The sequence below is a fragment of the Ranitomeya variabilis genome, chromosome 7 (assembly GCF_051348905.1).
Source record: "Ranitomeya variabilis isolate aRanVar5 chromosome 7, aRanVar5.hap1, whole genome shotgun sequence".
NCBI lineage: Eukaryota > Metazoa > Chordata > Amphibia > Anura > Dendrobatidae > Ranitomeya > Ranitomeya variabilis.
The window spans coordinates 203019456-203037873 of NC_135238.1; the positions used below are offsets into that span (position 1 = coordinate 203019456).

Sequence of the window (18418 nt, forward strand, 5' to 3'; positions counted from 1 at the left end):
ACATGCCTTTCTCCTTTTTAAGTTGGCAGTGTTAATCAGATTTTTCTAAAATATAAAGAAAAAAAAAAGGGGCCGGGGGCACAGGACCAATTTACTTACTTTCTTTTGTCCTTTTCCGTCATCTGATCTATAAAATATTAACGACATCAAATTATTAAGTAATAAACAAATAAGACAGAAAAACAGAATCACGACAATTTGGTCTCTTTAGTGAAGGTGAATATGCCACAAATAAGAACCTGGAAGTACACAGTGAAACTCTAGAAGCCAAACACTGCTTTGTCTCATACTCTCAGTCCTAATATTCCATTTTCACATTGCTATATATTGCACACATTGAGATAAATTCACAGTCCACATATTTATATATACTGTATATGCTGTGGGGCAGGACTGGTCCACACATTCACACGCCTCTTGGGAATAGTTCTACTTCCAAGACTATGAGGAAAAAGATTTTTGAAAATATGAGAATTGCGATATACTGTGAACCTACCTCACACAAAGCTATGAAATTAGTTTGTGTGTCAATCTTGCTGTCAGGTCCCGTTTAAGAAATGATGTGTCGTATATCCATATGACCAGCGTAGTCAATCACTGGCCTCAGCAGCGTTGCTAGCTTCTGATTGTGATCTGATTGTCTTGCATGCGAGAATCAAAGCACAGGTGCAGAAAAGAGGAAGAATTAATTTCTCCATCTTCTCCATTGTCTCTGCGAGAGAATATAGGACTGCACTCGGATGCCATCCGAGTGCAGGTCCGATGTTTCACACGCACCCATAGACTTGTATGGGTGCACGTGATTGAAATATCATAGTGACTCGCAGCATGCTGTGATAATTTTCTCATGCCAAATCGCCAAGAGAAAATAATCGCAGATCTGCACTGACCTTATAGTATAATATTGGGCCGAGTGCTATCAGGTAGAAATCGGCTGTGTTATATGGCAGTGTGAGCGAGCCCTTAGGCCGGGGTTCAGATGACCGTATGAAAAACTGTTTGCTTTTCATCCTGAAAAAAACTAACGATAATTCAGAAAAAAACAGACAATTTTCCTCCATTCTGTCTTTTCTACTTCATCACTGTATCACCCGCTTGTCTGTTTTTTACATCTGTGTGACATTTGAATTTATACATATATATATATATATATATATATATATATATATATATATATATATATATATATATATATAGTTTACTAGGTAAATAATTACAATGTATCCACGAAAATAGGAAGTATGGTAATATGGTTGATCTGTATCCGTAGACTTGAGTCTCATCCTATAGACAGAAGAGAATAGTGCTTGCTGCTTTTTTTTCACGAGTTCTCTCGGTCCGTGTGAAAAACCATCTGACCAAATACTTAACATGTGAACGTCGCCTTAGACTCAGTCTATTAAGTAGATAGCGCCTTAAAGGGTTTATCCACGACTTTTTTTTTTTTACAATGGCCTAAAAACGAGCTAACGACATGCCTGTTCTACCTGGTGCCGGCATAGAATGGTCATTGACTGCTCCTGCCGATGATTCAGCTGCTCAAAGTCAACAGAGCAGCTCTTCTTCTGGGACGCTCTGTCGACGGGACGTGGCTGCTGATGTCATGCTGACTGACAGCCAGCTCCCCGCAGTTAGACAGCAGGGATCTGGCTGACAATCAGCATGACGTCGGCAGTTACATTCCGTCAACAGAGAAGAGCGGGAAATGAGCCGCTTTTCTGATGATATGACGTTAGTAGAAGCCATTGAATCGCCAGCAGGAGTGGCTTCTGACCGCTCCGTGGTGGCATAGATTGGTGCTAGGCAGAACAGGCAGGTACATAGGAAATATTTGTATAGTATGGTGATAAAACAGGACATTGAGGTTCGCTTCTCACATCTGAGCGTCCTCCTCTCACCTCCATGGTATTGTTAGCGCATCATTTACATCTACATGCACATGATTTACATGTGAGACATAAATGCAAACTGTTCACATGTACTCTCTCCCTTCTACCATAAGCCTACATTACCACATAGGCAAATCCTTCCCAGATGGCACAAGGCTTTAGATGTCATACATGCTTGATTTGCTTTTTATTATAGATGTTAGGGGAATAAAGGGTTCACGTCTTTTAATAAAAATTACAAAATTGCTCCATTTTCAGTTTTAAGTCCATGGCTTATCAGAAAGCTTACTTGCCTTCTTCAAGAATTTTAAGAAGACCGCTACTCTGAGTTTTCCCATAGAGTTAACATTATTAGCTAAACTATACACTCTTACTGGAAGACGGGTATTTTAACTTCGCAGCCTCAATGGGTTGTGTGGCATGAAATAAAACTATAAATTAATACCAGACTTTGAAATGTTAAGGAATGGTATTGAATTCATTACATAATGAGTCCTTTATTTTCTGCATATGTGAACTACTGAAAAGCACTTGAATTATTTTGTCGCTATTACTTCAATAAAGTAATTGTAGAAAATCAGTAAGAACAATATTCATCTGAGATCTTATGAAGTTTCACGCTGGGGAAGTCTGCGGCAGCCTCTCGTTCGGCCAACATTCGAGGAGAATAACCAGAGGGCCACAGAAGACTTTAGGTAAGTAATTTTGATTGCTCATTTGAGTCCAAATGACATTATTAGCATAACCAAATAGGAATGTGCACTTGAAGTGTCTGCTCTTGGAAAGCTACATTTGTTTGCCACGGGAGACCAGAAAGCACATTTAGCAAAGTGTTTCTTATGATCTTAGCAGGCAATTCGATTCCATTTAATTATGAGGATTTGCAGTTGCGTTCTGTATCCAAGATATGATAACCGTACAAAATGCTAACTTTTATGAATACACCAAGTAAGCCTCTCTGTGATATCTCTCTTCCGAGTTTCCTATTATGCAGAGTATTCTCAAGAAAGCTCTAGGATACCAATCAGCTGCAAGAAAGGCTTTAAAAAAACCTGACAACTTTCCAGTAGAGTTGTAATGGTGGCGTTCTATGATACGTGGACAACTATATCCATGTATACAAGTATGTGCATGTAATTGATGAGGGAGCATAAGAAAATATATATATTTTAGTGTTATTCCCCAAATCACACGTTATTCTCCTAGGTGTAGGACAGGGGATAACAACCTGAGCTGATCACTGATCCAACCTCTGCGCTCCCGAGATGAGGACTCTGGAACAGGGCTCTGCGACTCTGTCTTGAATGGATGTAACGCATGCTCTGCCTCAGCTCCATTTATCGTCTATGGGGATTTTGGAAATAGTCAAATACAATGCTCAACTTTCGCCAGCAGTATAATGGACAATAGAGTGGAGGTTTCAGATGAGAACTGTTCATAGTCAACTGGTATCTCAAAAATGGATGCCATGAACAGGCTTGGTGCAAGCTACTCTGTTTCCAAGACCCCTGTGGTTGCCCTGGCCTTCACTCGTAAACCCCTGTGCTGGGATCTGAGCTAGGGCCAAAAAGTCAGCTGCTGGCGCAAGCTGGCAAGAAGGATATTCAGGTAGCCAGGTCAGATCCAGGAGGCATAAAATCCTCAGGCATGTAAAACAAAACTAGACGAGGTCAGAGAACAGGATAAATTAGGATGAAACACCAGATACACAGGTAAAACCAGGTAGCACTAACATTGACTGGCAATGAGAACTTGTTTCCTGGGTTTTAAATTGTCAACAGCCCCATGCAGTGCTGACAGCAGATAAAAACCCAAACGAACCGGCCACAAGCCCCAGGAATAATATAGGATTGATGGTGTCAAGCATCATCTGCAACAAAGAGGCGGCGGCGGCGCCTAGCGGTTGAAGCAGAATCTGGCACGGAAATTATAGGAGGCCAAGCATGTGCTCTATCCAAACAAGACACATACGGGGATATCTTGTGAGTTTGGAACTAACCCGTTAACATGTTGTATACTATATATCGCTGTGTATTTAGTATAGAGAAACCCTATGATGTAAGATTTCAGTATGAACTGGAAACTATTTTCATAGAGTAATGGGATAATACACAAGTTGTCAATGTCAAATTACGACAAATTAACTACTGATGCTGCAATCAAATTGAAAGTGCTCCGTTCCTAAATTGTTACTTGGTAAAAAAAAATGGCTGAAGAGGTAAGGTAGATCAAAGCCTAAGAGCCCATTTAGCGAGGCCAATAATCGAGAATGCTCCTTCCCCAATTATTCGTCTTTTCTAGTCAGGCCGGTAATCAACCGACAAAATTAAAAAAATAATCGTTCGTTGGCTCAAATAAATTGTAAACTTGCTAATGAATCAGTGTTCTTGGCAGCACTCCATCCTGTGTAAACAGGTAATTTACTGCCGATAACACGATTTAATATACACACAGAGCAATCGTGTTAACGATCGTTCTTTACTCATAGATATGCTGTATAAACAAGCCAGTTAACAATTGCTTATTAGCTTGCATGTAGCTAACCAGTTGTCATCTAATGGCCCTGGTCTGCAAGTGTAAATTGTCCATGAGGTGTTCAGGAAAGTCAAGTATAGATGTACAATAATGATATAATGGCACATACAATGATGATATAATGGCACAGAGCTGTAGGCTCCTGCAACACACAACTTCAATCGGTACTAATGATGGTGCAAATTGATTGGTAGAACCTATGGCCAGGGAAGTGATCTATGGCCGGTGGACAGAAGCCTAGCGAGCCATCTCTTACCTGCCTGTGACATCACATGTGCATCAAACTACAACAACAACATTGTGCCAGGTCTGCTGATCAAAAGAGCCCGCGATTGAGGGGACTCCTATCTAACAGCCACAGATTACTGTCCTGGCTGTTGGAAAGTTGTCTTCCCAATTGATTCACACCAACTCTAAATTGGTACTGATAAAAACTTATAAAAATAAAAAAAAGTGAATTACTTACAGCTGCTTCACTATTCTCTCCAGCTCTGGAAGTTGTTCCTTCAGAGAAGCGATGGTTCGCGTGTCATCTGATACCGAGACGTAAAATTCCTACAGGAACAGATAAAAAATAACTGAAATGATTCAAAATACTATAATATAAATCCATGGTGCTTGGACATTTGTTACTTTTCTGGATTCCCTTTACATATGATGAGCTTTAACTACGATATTCTAAAAATTAGATTAGAAAGTTAAATATGTATATTTTTAAATTCAATAGTAACAAAAAACTGAGCAATCAGTCACCTGTCTGGTGCATGGCAAAAAGGTCTTTGTGGTAATATGGTTAGATCTGCGTAGAAGACAGTACTTGTAGTGTTCCATAAAAAGATAACGCTTATTGCTCAGATTGAAAAAAAAATCAGAAACAAGAATGATTAAAAACATAGAATCATAGAATGGTAGAGTTGGAAGGGACCTCCTGGGTCATCTGGTCCAACCCCCTGCTCAAAGCAGGATTCAGTAAATCATCCCAGACACATGTCTGTCCAGCCTCTGTTTGAAGACTTCCATTGAAGGAGAACTCACCACCTCTCGTGGTAGCCTGTTCCACTCATTGATCACCCTGTCAAAAAGTTTTTTCTAATATCTAATCTGTGTCTCCTCCCATTCAGTTTCATCCCATTGCTTCTAGTCTTTCCTTGTGCAAATGAGAATAAAGATGATCCTTCCACAATGTGACAGCCCTTGAGATATTTGTAGACAGCTATTATGTCTCCTCTCAGTCGTCTTTTTTGCAAGCTAAACATTCCCAAATCCTGTAACCGTTCCTCATAGGACATGGTTTGCAGACCGGTCACTATTCTGGTCGCTCTTCTCTGAACTTGCTCCAGTTTGTTGATGTCTTTTTTAAAATGTGGTGCCCAAAACTGGACACAGTATTCCAGATGAGGTCTGACCAAAGAGGAGTAGAGGGCAATAATGACTTCGCGTGATCTAGACTGTATGCTTCTGTTAATACATCCCAGAATTGCATTTGCCTTTTTTTGCTGCTGCATCACACTGTTGACTCATGTTCAGTCTGTGATCTATTAGGTTTCCCAAGTATTTTTCACATGTGCTGTTGGTTAGCCCTATTCCTCCCATTCTGTATATGCGTTTTCATTTTTATTGCCCAGATGTAATGCTTTGCATTTTTCCTTGTTAAAAATCATTCTGTTAGTTTCTGCCCACTGCTAAAGTTTATTTATCTTTTTGAATCCTCTCTCTCTCTTCTCTAGTATTAGCTATCCCTCCTAGCTTTGTGTCATCAGCAAATTTAATCAGTGTACCCTCAATTCCTTCATCTAAATCATTGATAAAGATGTTTAACAATACAGGGCCCAGGACAGAACCTTGTGGTACCCCACTTGAGACATTCTTCCAACTGGATGTGCAGCCATTTACGACCACTCTTTGGGTCCGATGACTAAGCCAGTTATGAATCCACCTAAAAGTTTCCTTGTCCACTCCATACTTAGTCATTTTTTCAATAAGGATGGTGTGAAATACTTTGTGAAATGCTTTACTGAAGTCAAGATATACTATATCTACAGCATTTCCCTGATCCACGCAGTCAGTGATTCTGTCATAGAAGGAAATTAAGTTAGTCTGACATGACTTATTAGTTACAAACCCATGCTGACTCTGGTTAATCACTTCATTCTTATCCAGATACTTACATACATGTTGTTTAATAATTTGTTCAAAGATCTTTCCTGGTATGGAAGTAAGACTCACCGGCCAATGGTAGAGAAAGTATATAGCATAAAACTCGGCACTCAAGGGATCGCATGGACTAGCAGTGCATTCCGCGTCCTACACAGGCATGGCACTTTAGTCCTGATATCTAAAGGTTTATCGCTTTTCGGGCTATTCTGCCCATATACAGGCAACGTTCACACACAAGTGTGATTTCACTCCACAACTAGCAATTCTGTGAGTCCACTCGTTCTCTCACATTTATCTACTGTGACTGATGACGGTCCAGATTTAGCACCGAAACGTTTCTGTTACTCTTTGTGGACACCATTAAATCACCTGTCTTACGTTAAGTTGACTGCCGAGTTTTTTGCTATATACTACGGTGTGGGAACCTTCTCTGGCACCTCTTTACGGCTGTGCACACGCCTATTTTTCTACAATGGTAGAGAAAGGACGCATGATTTTTAATCATTTTTGTTGGTGCTTTTTGCCACTCGTGTTTTTAATCTGAACAATAAACATATTTTTAATGGAATACTACAAGATTAAATCACATACAAAACCCTTTCCAAGAAAAGAATTAAAAAGTCTGTCTACACTGGCATCACTGCTGAGCCCAGTGATTGGCTGCAGCGTTCTTGTGCACAGTAATTATGACTTCACCGCTTCAGGCTGTTAATGAACACTGGAGAAGGAAAGGCTGAGTAACTTCTGATTTTCTTATTTTTCAACTAGCGTAAACTCACCAACATAGAAAACCAACATGACAAAGCAAATCAAGCCTTCTTCACTCCTGGTGCACATCATGTTCCCTACTAGTAATTTTCCGCTGCATTTTTTTAATACAGAAAATCTACAGCGTCTTACAAGGAACGTGATCTCCTGATAACTCATGCCGACTGTGCGTGATTATTTTCTCATTATGCAAGTATAACTCCTTAGTGACTTATTTGTTCTGTTTGTTTGGTTTATTCCCTAACTTTCTTTCCTCCCTGTTTCACATCTCTTCCAATATTAAAAATGTTGCAAAAATTTCAACAAAAATTACTTGTCGAAAAGATGCAGTGGGAAAATCAGAAAAAGGAAAAAAGCAACAAAAATGCAATAAACCGAGCAAATGACTTATGTACATTTTGATGCAGACACCTGTGTGAACATGGCCTTATGCTTTGCCTACACCCCTAACCCCAGGACTCGCAGTGGTGCAGTATTAGAGCCCCCCAAGAACAACAAATCCTGGTAAATGTGGTAAGAAACGTAAGGGTAGGCTGCAAAATATTCACCAATTTCCTTATTTCCAACACTCCTTCTGAGCCCTAAAGAATTGGCTTTTCCAATATACACAGATAACAGAATTTAAAGGTTTAAAAGAAGAAAAATTAAGGAACAGTAGAGGGACCATGAAAATAGTTATTCTTGATTGCTAATAGTGATCTTTTAGAAGCTGACCCAGCATGATTTTCCCATCTTGAGCCCTGTTGACCTGAGCTAAACCTTTGAAAAGTGTGGAAAATGTAATAAAATCTTAGGCTTCAGAAATCGTATTTTTGGATATTTTCCTGATTTTCTAGATATAAAAATAAATACATAAAGTAGAAAAACACCCTTACAACCGATTTTTTCTTTATTTTAGCTCCATTGCTATAGTTCTTTTTTTTTGTATAAAGCTGGCAATTTCCTACCAGACTACACTGTATATTATTGGATAATGATGGCTTAATCCTGAAATAGCAACATCTCTAGATACTTTTGGGTAATTGGAAATCTATACGAAACCTACAATAGTTTCAAAGCGATTTTCACCCTGGGAGATTTGCAGAGTTTGGGGTTATTAAGCCCAACCGGCTCATCTGTAGACATGCACGGATCTAAAATACTAATTGAAATATTGTGGGTTTAATCTGAATGCCATGATCATTTGTATGGAGTTTCCAAGGAAAGGAAACAATTTTACGCCCCTTTATCAGCTTGAGTGCTACCTGTCTAATAACAGGACTATTATTACTCCTTAATAATTAACTTGTTAATATTTAGGTTTGGCATTGCGGCCATGGCGTTTTTTTGTCTGCAAAAACGTTAAATCTGCAACCTTTCTTGCTGTAAAAAACCCACATATTTATTTCCTTTGAGTGTATTCAGTGTATTGGAACAACATAAATAAAAACGGAGAAAAAAAAAGGCAAATTGGACATCATTTCACACAAAACCCCAAAAATGGAAAGGACAAAATTGTTGTCACCTTTCCAAAATTATAGGTAAACAATAATGTGATGCTCGTTCAAACTCACCCGTGGCAAGTAACAGGTGTGTCACCGCTTAATTGTAAAGTGCTGGGGAATATGCTGGTGTTATATAAATAAAATGCTGTAGACTATGCCATGTAAAGGTCTGTTTACTGTGCACCAGCCCAACCTGGGGCACTAAACATCAACTAGTCAGTGATCAGCTACTTGTTTGTTGATGGGTGAGCATTTAAAAGCCTGTTTGGTCAGGCAGACCATGCTTCAGATTTGAATTTAACGATTAGTAATAGATCGTTTTGTGTGCACAGGCTGTCATCGTTCTCAGCAGCAAATGTCCTGTTTACACAGGATGATGTGTAGCCGTGAATGATGATCTTTTAGGCAAACGAAAAGGTCATTTGCCCCAGCGTTTTGCTTTTTCATCGGTGGCCGGTTTATGATTATTGACAAATAAACGTTCCTTGCAATTCTTGTTCACCATAATTGTGCAGTGTAAAATGCACCGTAAAAGTATCTTAATCAGTAACCATAATACTAATCTCTTCGTTTTTTTCAAAAATCAATAGTACACATGAAAATAAGAAATACTGTAATAGATCTTATCAGAGAAATCTTCTTCTTTCACCTCCTGGACTGATCTTTCGTTCTCAGAATTCGCAATTGACGTGTATATTCTGTCTTCAGTGGATACAGACTCTACCGTTACTGGGGTAGGAGTTGACAGTTGGTGCTTATAAAGTTCTATGAAACTTTCAGCATGATGTCTGTGTCAACCTCCAGCTCCTTTCTCCCCTTCCCCCCTCCGACCACCAACCGTCATCCCCTGTCTCAGTATCGTGAAAATCTCTCTTCACTAAATTTTACCTATGAATTGAGAATGGATGATCAGTCTCGGAGGTGAAAGAAGTAGATTTCTCCAATAAGATACATTACAAAGTTGCTTATTTTCATGTTTACTATTGATTTATGAAATAACAAAACAACATTTACCCTTAAAGGGAATCTGTAAGATCAACTTCCCCTTAGCTGCCTATATGGGCATGTAGATCATACAAAATTCAATAAAATTACACCTTCATATCTGTGATCCGATGTCTTATTCCAGAGTAATCCACGTTTTACTTATATGTATATTATATTCTTCTGTAAATGAGCCACTAAGATCTATGGGCCGGACATAGATCTTCCCAAGAATCTGCCTCCAGAGATTATTTTAAATAAAAGGGGGCATTACCAATGTGAGACATGTAATGACTGACAGTCTGCTCTTCTGATCTACATGTCTCACACTGGTAACGCCTCCTTTTATTTAAAATAACCTCTGGAGGCAGATTCTCAGGGAGATCTATGTCCGGCCTATAGATCTTAACAACACATTTACATAGAAGAAAAATGTTGATTTTTCTGGAATAATCTGGTAGGTCAAAACCAGCAGAACACGACTGGAAAGTCACAGAGAACAGATGAAGACGGCGGTTAGTTAAGTATGTTACTAGGGGCAGGGAACTTATTGACATCTCTCCAGATGTAAAATTATTTAAAAAATAAACGCCAGAGAGGAGCTTTAAAAGAAGATTAAAAAAAAACAAAACCATACAAACAGGAAGTTGCTTTTATGTAGGAAAAAAAATTTCATTCTACAGGGTGGGCCATTAATATGGATACACCTGGGTGGTCCATTTATAAAGTTGCATCCAAAATGTCCGACTTCAAAATGGCTGCCATGGTCACCACCCATCTTGAAAAGTTTCCCCCCCTCCCATATACTAATGTGCCACAAACAGGAAGTTGATATCACCAACCATTCCCATTTTCTTTAGGTGTATCCATATACATGGCCCACCCAGGTGTATCCATATAAATGGCCCACCCTGCATAAGTGTTTTGGAAGCGCTTTTTGTTTCTTTTTCCCTGCAAAAACTGGTGAAAAAAGATGTAGTGTTAACATACACAAAGGCTATGTTCACACATTGTGTTTTTGCTGTGTTTTTTTATGCCATGTTTTGCTTAGCTTTTGCTGCGTTTTTTTTTTTTTTGCTGCGTTTTTTCTTTAGTTTTTGCTGTGTTTTTTACTGTGTTTTTCTCAGGGTACATTTGTCTCTAAAGCTTAGTGCATAAAAAAAAAAAATCTGCTTCAATTTCATCAGGTTGTCACCAAAACCTGATACATGCGTTTTTTTGCTTAGTTTTTTTCACTACCCATTGCTTTCAATGGGTGAAAAAACGCTGAAACAAGTGACATGCTGCATTTTGCAAAAACCAAACTCTTATGACAAAACAGTCAGGAAAAAAAAAACAAGCTGTGTGCACGAGCTTTCTGAAATCTCGCTGACTTTGCTGGTACTGCAGTTGAAAATTTGCATTAAAAAGTGCTCAAAAAACTGCAGCAAAAAACGCAATGTGTGAACCACAGCCTAAGGCTCCGAGGACTTACAGTATCTTTAGCAATTTATTGGCTGCTTCTTTACCCGATTTTTCGAGCATTATGCACCAGCCATTCCTTTTGCATTATCGCTACGCATTTAATTTGTTTGCAACCAACATATTAGCCCAAACCTGTACGTGTATCGCGTGTTTATCCTATAGATCTGGGATGAAAACAAGTCACAATCGCACTGATTACGCAAATCAGATCAAATCAATGCGATAAACGTCTTTATGAATCAATCAAAAAGGGAAATATCACGGATTAGTGGTCACAGGAAGCGTCTATATGCCATAGTCTCCTTTCCGTCGATCCGGTGCTTGTCATTCCATAGGGGAGTCGAGTAAAATGGTAATTGGTTAATAGGATACAATGCTGCAGTCGGAGGCAAGTGCTATATAAAATGATTGCACTCTCCCACTAATAACAGCCATGTGCAGAGTAATTGCCGGTTACCCGTGCATCTCATGGAGACAGGCCTGTAAAATCCATGTTCTGTGTAAAAATCATGCTTCTAAATTACTTGCCCACTTATCCCAATCATTATGTATATTTTTAGGTGGAAGCCATTGTATAGTAAAGTCGCTTAAGAAAATTGCAACATATTGACATGTATAAAAGCTTATAATGAAGTGTGGGAGAAGAAATAAAACTTCTCCCACTGGATCGACATTAGCACAATGGCACAGTGCTGGAGCCGCAGCAGCGCGGATATTGTACATGTGTTATTGTATGGAACGGATGGAAAAATACACAACCCTGTGTCCCGGTATTCAGCCTCAACTGGACACAGGTCACAATTCTATTTATTTTACAGTTTAATATTAGGAAATTGAACCATATACAAATTTATAATATATTCTGTTCTGGCTCGTTTTTGTAGAACTGATATAAAAGTGTACACGTCCTTTCACTTGTGGACACAGACAGAAAAGGGCCCCTGTATAAGAAGAATATACGGGCCCTTTACAGCCTAAAAAGGCAAAATTGCACCTGCTTTGGAAGTATAAATGGGCCCCCTTACCTCTTGGGCCCCTGTGGTTTTACCAATGATATGTCGGCCCCTGGGTCCTTGCTATATCTCTTTCTGCCATTTCCCCCCTGGGAACACTGCTTCATTAGGAGGCTATCTCCCTCTTGTGTCACCCAATCGAGTAGGATACTGCAGCGCAAAAGGCAGGGGAACTCCATGTGCGGCCTCACAGCCTCCTGCAAGTGTTGTCCTGTTAAAGGTTTCACGCCAAGTTTTTAAGTCACCCCATATCCATAGGATAGGGAATAACTTACGGATTGCAAGTGGTCCATCTGTTGGGACCCTTACCAACACCTACCCCAAGCACTGTACTCGGGTATCTCCATCAGTGCCGTAAACAATGAATAGAGAAGAGGTGGGGGTGCTCAACCTCACCTCCACACAGAGAGGACTCTCCAGAGTCCTGTTATAGGGATTAGTGGGCTCCCAGCCATCATTAAAGGGGTTATTTTTTTCTACTATGAGCCTAAAAACAGGCAGGTAGTTGCTAACAGAGGCAACTCCCTGCATGTTCTACCTTCTGCATATCTAAAGGAGTGTGCCGTGAACATGGGCGGACATACCGCATGTGCAACCTGTGAAGCTGCACCGGGACCCGGAGGTGGAGGGAGGCCCTTACAGGGTGGCTAATAATGAGGGCAATCTGGCCTGTTTATCGGGCCCCGAGGCACCGGAGGGCCCCTGGCCAGATTGCCCTCATGTGCGGCGGGCTGCCTACAAGAGAAAATAGCAGCGGAGCTGCAGCAATCTGTCCTGCTTCCTGCCCGCGCTTCCTCTCACACAGACAGCAGCGCCACAAGATGATGTTAGAGAGTAAGGCGACGGTGATGCTGCGGTAAAGCGTGCAGAGAGGTGAGAGGTGCTGTGTGTGTGTGTTGTGTGTGCGTGCATGCGTAGCGCTGCGGGGCAATGTGCAGAGAGGTGAATGGTGCTGTTTGTGTCTGTGTGTAGGGGGAGGAGAGTGCAATGATGGGGCTGATAGGGAGAAGGCAATGACGGGGTGATGGAGAGGGCAATGATGGGGATGGCGGGCGAGGAGGAAATGATGGAAGTGGTGAAATGGGCAAGGATGGGGATGGTGGGGGAGGAGGAAATGATGGAGGTGGTGGAAAGGGCAATGATGGGGCTGATGGGGAGAAGACAATGATGCGGATGGTGGGGGAGGAGGAAATGATGGAAGTGGTGGAATGGGCAAGGACGGGGATGGTGGGGGAGGAAATGATGGAGGTGGTGGAAAGGGCAATGATGGGCTGATGGGGATAAGGCATTGACGGTCTTAAAATTGCTGTTGGGAGAAGGCACCTTCAAATATGAGAGACCTGGCGAAGTTTACAAAAGAAGAGTGCTCCAAACTCCAGCTGAGAGGTGTAAGAAGCTTGTTGATGGTTATAGGAAGCGATTGATTGCAGTTATTTATTCCAAAGTGTGTGCAACAAAATATTAAGTTGAGGGTGCCAATAATTTTGTTCGGCCCATTTGGGGGTCTTGTGTGAAATTATGTCCAATTTGCCTTTTTTTTCCTGTCTTTTTTGTGTTGTTCCAATACACACAAAGGAAATAAACGTGTATAACAAAACATAAGTAATTGCAATAATTTTCTGGGAGAAATACTTCATGTTCTGGAACAGTTTCAAGGGTGCCAACACTTTTGGCCATGACTATATAAAAAGTCTATATTTTATGCTATGTTTAAAACAAGACAAAACTTACCTCTAAGAAAGCCATTGCAACCTCATCCTCCCTCAATAAGTCTCCGTACAAGGTGGCCCAAAGTTGCACTAATCGGATCACTCTGCGCTTGTTATTGACGGCATAATCCATTTTCTCCTGCTCGGTCCCTTGGGACGGTTGCGCATGGTAAGTGCAAAGAGGTTAAGGAATAAAAATGTTACATCATTTGCTTCTATGTTTTATTTCTAATATTCTAACAGTCGTTGGAAATTAGCTTTTTATCACTTGACTTTTTTTTCATGTCGAGCACCCAGAACAGAATTTTTCTTGAACCCAACAATAGCTTGCAGCATTTTTGGCTGCATATTACACTAATAATCAATTGACCAAGTTCAGATCACTAGATCTTGTTTAGCAGAACCTCATGAAGTCCATGTCCTATAATAATAATAATATTAAACAAAATCCACCAAAAATGAAATGTATTACTGCACTAAAAGAGAATTCTACACCAAAAAAACAACCTTTCTATCACCATCTCATAATCCGGAATAATTTATGACCAAGCGCCTATCGGATCCTATTTTCGTTGGATTAAAAGAATTATACTGTATTAAGGATTTTTTTCCTTCGCATTAAGTGACATTTTATCTCTACAAAAATATCTAAACAGAGAAGAGTTTTAGATGATTGTTAAAAGGGATTAGACAAGCAGCAAATTTCGTGGACAGACATTGTTTTCAAAGGATAGGTCAATATAGCGGTAGATTTTATTTTTACTGAAGATAAAAAGTACATGAGTGCCATCTTGTGGCATTGGATATAATATTTAGTTAACAGAAAAAAAAATTCTGAAGATTTTTATGCTGCTTTATGCATACTTCTTGGATATATGCTTCTTTAGTCATTTTACATAAAATGTCAGCCAATAGGAATGGACAAAAGAACATAAAATGGACTGAGAAAAGCAAAAGAAAGAGTAACTGTAAAGATTAACAGGCATGTTTAATTATTTTGCAATATTTGGTATTTTGTTTGCCATTTTGTTTTTAGATGATATTACCGTATATACTCGAGTATAAGCCAACCCGAGTAAAAGCCGAGACCCCTAATTTTGCCACAAAAACCTGGGAAAACTTAATGACTCGAGTATAAGCCTAGGGTGGGAAATGCAGCAGCTATTGGTAAATTTAAATAATAAAAATAGATACCAATAAAAGTAAAATTAATTGAGACATCAGTATTATTAAATGTTTTTGAATATCCATATTGAATCAGGAGCCCCATATAATGCTACATACAGTTCATGATGGGCCCCATAAGATGCTCTATACAAAATACACCCCATATAATGCTCCATAAAGTTCATGATGGGCCCCATAAGATGCTCCATACAAAAAATATGCCCCATATAATGCTGCACAAATTTTAATAATGGCCCCATAATATGCCCCATATGCTGCTCCATGAAGGTTGATGGCCCAATAATATGCCCCATAAAGGTTGATGGCCCCATAAGATGCTCCATAGAATAATATGCCCCATATGCTGCTGCGATTAAAAAAACAAAACAAAACATATCTCTCGACTCTCGTCCCTGGGCGCTAGGTGCTGGTGTCGCAGCTGGCTCAGGCCCCCAGCACTTGCGATATTCACCTGTCCCCGTCCCACCGCCGCGCGCAGCTGTGCCTTCCAGGTCTCTGCAGTGACTATTCAGGCACAGGGCGCACACTAAACACGTCATTGCGCCCTCTGACCTGAACGTCACAGCCAGAGGACGCGGAAGACAGAGCCTGGCGGTGGAACGGGAACAGGTAAATATCGCATGGCTCACCCTCCCATCATACTCACCCCCTCCTGGCACGGTCTCTGCACGTCCCTGCTTCTCAGATGGTCTCTGGCATGCGCCGGCAGCTTGTTACTGTGTTCAGCGGTCACATGGTACCGCTCATTAAAGTAATGAATATGTGCTCCATGCCTATGGGAGTGGAGGCGCATCCATATTCATTACTTTAATGGGTGGTATCATGTGACAGCTGAATACAGGAAGAGCTGCCAGCACTGGAGACCATCTGAGAAGCAGGGACGTGCAGAGACCGTGCCAGGAGGGGGTGAGTATGATGTGACAGCCGCCACTCCTGCCGCTCCCCCTCTCCCGGCGACCCCCTGGGACAATGACTCGTGTATAAGCCGAGAGGGATACTTTCAGCCTAAAAAAATGTACATTCACTCATCATCTCCTCTTATGTCCCCATTGCTCTCGCATTCTCTTTTCTGGGCATCTCTTCTTGAGTCATCGGTCACGCTTCACTTCTCTGAACTTTCAAGTGTGCCATAAACCTATTACATAGCCTTAGGGCTCGTACCGACAACCGTATTTTCGCACTCGGTCCAATGTTATTCTATGGGGCTGTGCACATGTCCGATTTTGTTCTTGGGCAAAGTCTCTCCAAGAGAGAAGCAAAATCACAGCACACACGATTTGCATGTGTAAATCGGAAAGCATTCGGCCATGCAAGTCAATGGGTCCATGAAAAAAAAAAATCAAGAACAGACTGAATGGAGAAGATGGAAAAACTTTTTTTTTACTCTTCACCTCTGAGAAAATAGGATCACACTCTGATCAGAGTTTGATAAGCATAATCCGACCAATTTTCTCGGATAGAGAAATAACAGTCATCAGCTCCTGCCTGAAGGTTGAGAACATACTCTGACGGAAGGAGTTTCGGTCAAGTGGTTAGCTGTACAGTGTATCCCATCCCATGGTCTTCTCATGTTCAAAAATTCTTGGAAACACTCATTCCTTATCTCGATTGCTTGATGATTGACAGCAAATAAATGCCAGGCAAGCCACTGCTGTCAATCACCAGTGAGGGAGCAGACACGCAAAACAAATTGTTAGAACGGTGCACTGCGCCTCTTGGTCACACTTGGATTGCCAAAAATACCATTCCGTGTGATTTCGTCTAATGGCCTGGGGGACCTTAGAAATAGACGTCGGGGGCCTGGGACGCACTCAACCTGTGAAGCTACAGGGCAAGATGGACTTAGACTAGGCCAGAGAAGCCAGTAAGAGGGTCATTCTACCAAGAACCAGGGCTGAAGTTGTATCTGGTACCTGGGGGAAAAATGAAAACCCGTTGGGCCTTATGCTCTATACCTGTCTGAAAGTACTGCAAATACTGCCATTTACCAAGTAAACAAAAAAACCCTGTTTGGGAGAGAAGAACAGACAAATCACGGCGCCCTAAGTGCAGAAACACAATATTATAGTCTTTAAAGGGTGCACAATTTTATGCACTCACCTGATAAAAGACTAAAATGGCTTTAGATTGTGTATCCTCAGAATTCCCTCTGAGATACTTTTCAATATACAGGGCTTGCAGCTTGCCTCGGGTGGATCCAAATAAAAGAGTCAGACTAAGGCTGGTTTCACATTTGCGTTTTTTGCAGCTGCGTTTTAGCGCAAAAAAACGCATGCGTTTTTTTTTCTATATTTAACATTAAAAACGCATGCGGTTTTTTTGTATGCGTTTTGCCGCGTTTGACGACGCATGCGTCTTTTCTATGCTTGCGTTTTGTTGCAGAAATGCAACATGTAGTAATTTCTAGAGGCGTTTTTTGCCGCAAAAAAAGGCATGCGTTTTTTTGCGGCAAAAAAACGTATTGCTGTCTATGTAAATGCATGCGTTTTTAAGCACATGCATTTGGTTGCGTTTTAATAGAAAAAAACAATAATACACACCGATAAGCCACCCCCCACCATCAAGGTGATAAAGGGATCCAAACCCTAACCCTACCCCTAACCCTGATAAGCCACCCCCCACCATCAAGGTGATAAAGGGATCCAAACCCTAACCCTACCCCTAACCCTGATAAGCCACCCCCCACCATCAAGGTGATAAAGGGATCCAAACCCTAAAGGTACCGTCACATTAAGCGACGCTGCAGCGATAGCGACAGCGATGCCGATCGCTGCAGCGTCGCTGTTTGGTCGCTGGAGAGCTGTCACACAGACCGCTCTCCAGCGACCAACGATGCCGAGGTCCCCGGGTAACCAGGGTAAGCATCGGGTTGCTAAGCGCAGGGCCGCGCTTAGTAACCCGATGTTTACCCTGGTTACCAGCGTAAAAGTTAAAAAAACAAACAGCACATACTCACCAGCGCGTCCCCCAGCCTCTGCTTCCTGACACTGACTGAGCTCCGGCCCTAACAGCACAGCGGTGACGTCACCGCTGTGCTTTCACTTTCAGTTTAGGGCCGGCGCTCAGTCAGTGTCAGGAAGCAGAGGCTGGGGGACGCGCTGGTGAGTATGTGCTGTTTGTTTTTTTAACTTTTACGCTGGTAACCAGGGTAAACATCGGGTTACTAAGCGCGGCCCTGCGCTTAGTAACCCGATGTTTACCCTGGTTACCAGTGTAAAATATCGCTG

The 18418-nt window shown here is 41.2% G+C and overlaps 1 protein-coding gene across 5 annotated transcripts in view; it reads right to left on the bottom strand.

Annotated features, from left to right (window-relative positions):
• The window catches only part of RAPGEF4 (Rap guanine nucleotide exchange factor 4), a 310050-nt gene that overhangs the window by 44108 nt on the left and 247524 nt on the right, over nucleotides 1-18418 (bottom strand). For all 5 annotated transcript variants that reach the window (XM_077272682.1, XM_077272680.1, XM_077272681.1 and 2 more), the window contains 3 exons: nucleotides 14026-14176; nucleotides 4891-4979; nucleotides 100-127 (listed from right to left, as the gene is read on the bottom strand). In XM_077272682.1, the coding sequence (XP_077128797.1) occupies nucleotides 100-127; nucleotides 4891-4979; nucleotides 14026-14176 (268 nt within the window). The remainder of the gene's footprint in view (nucleotides 1-99; nucleotides 128-4890; nucleotides 4980-14025; nucleotides 14177-18418) is intronic.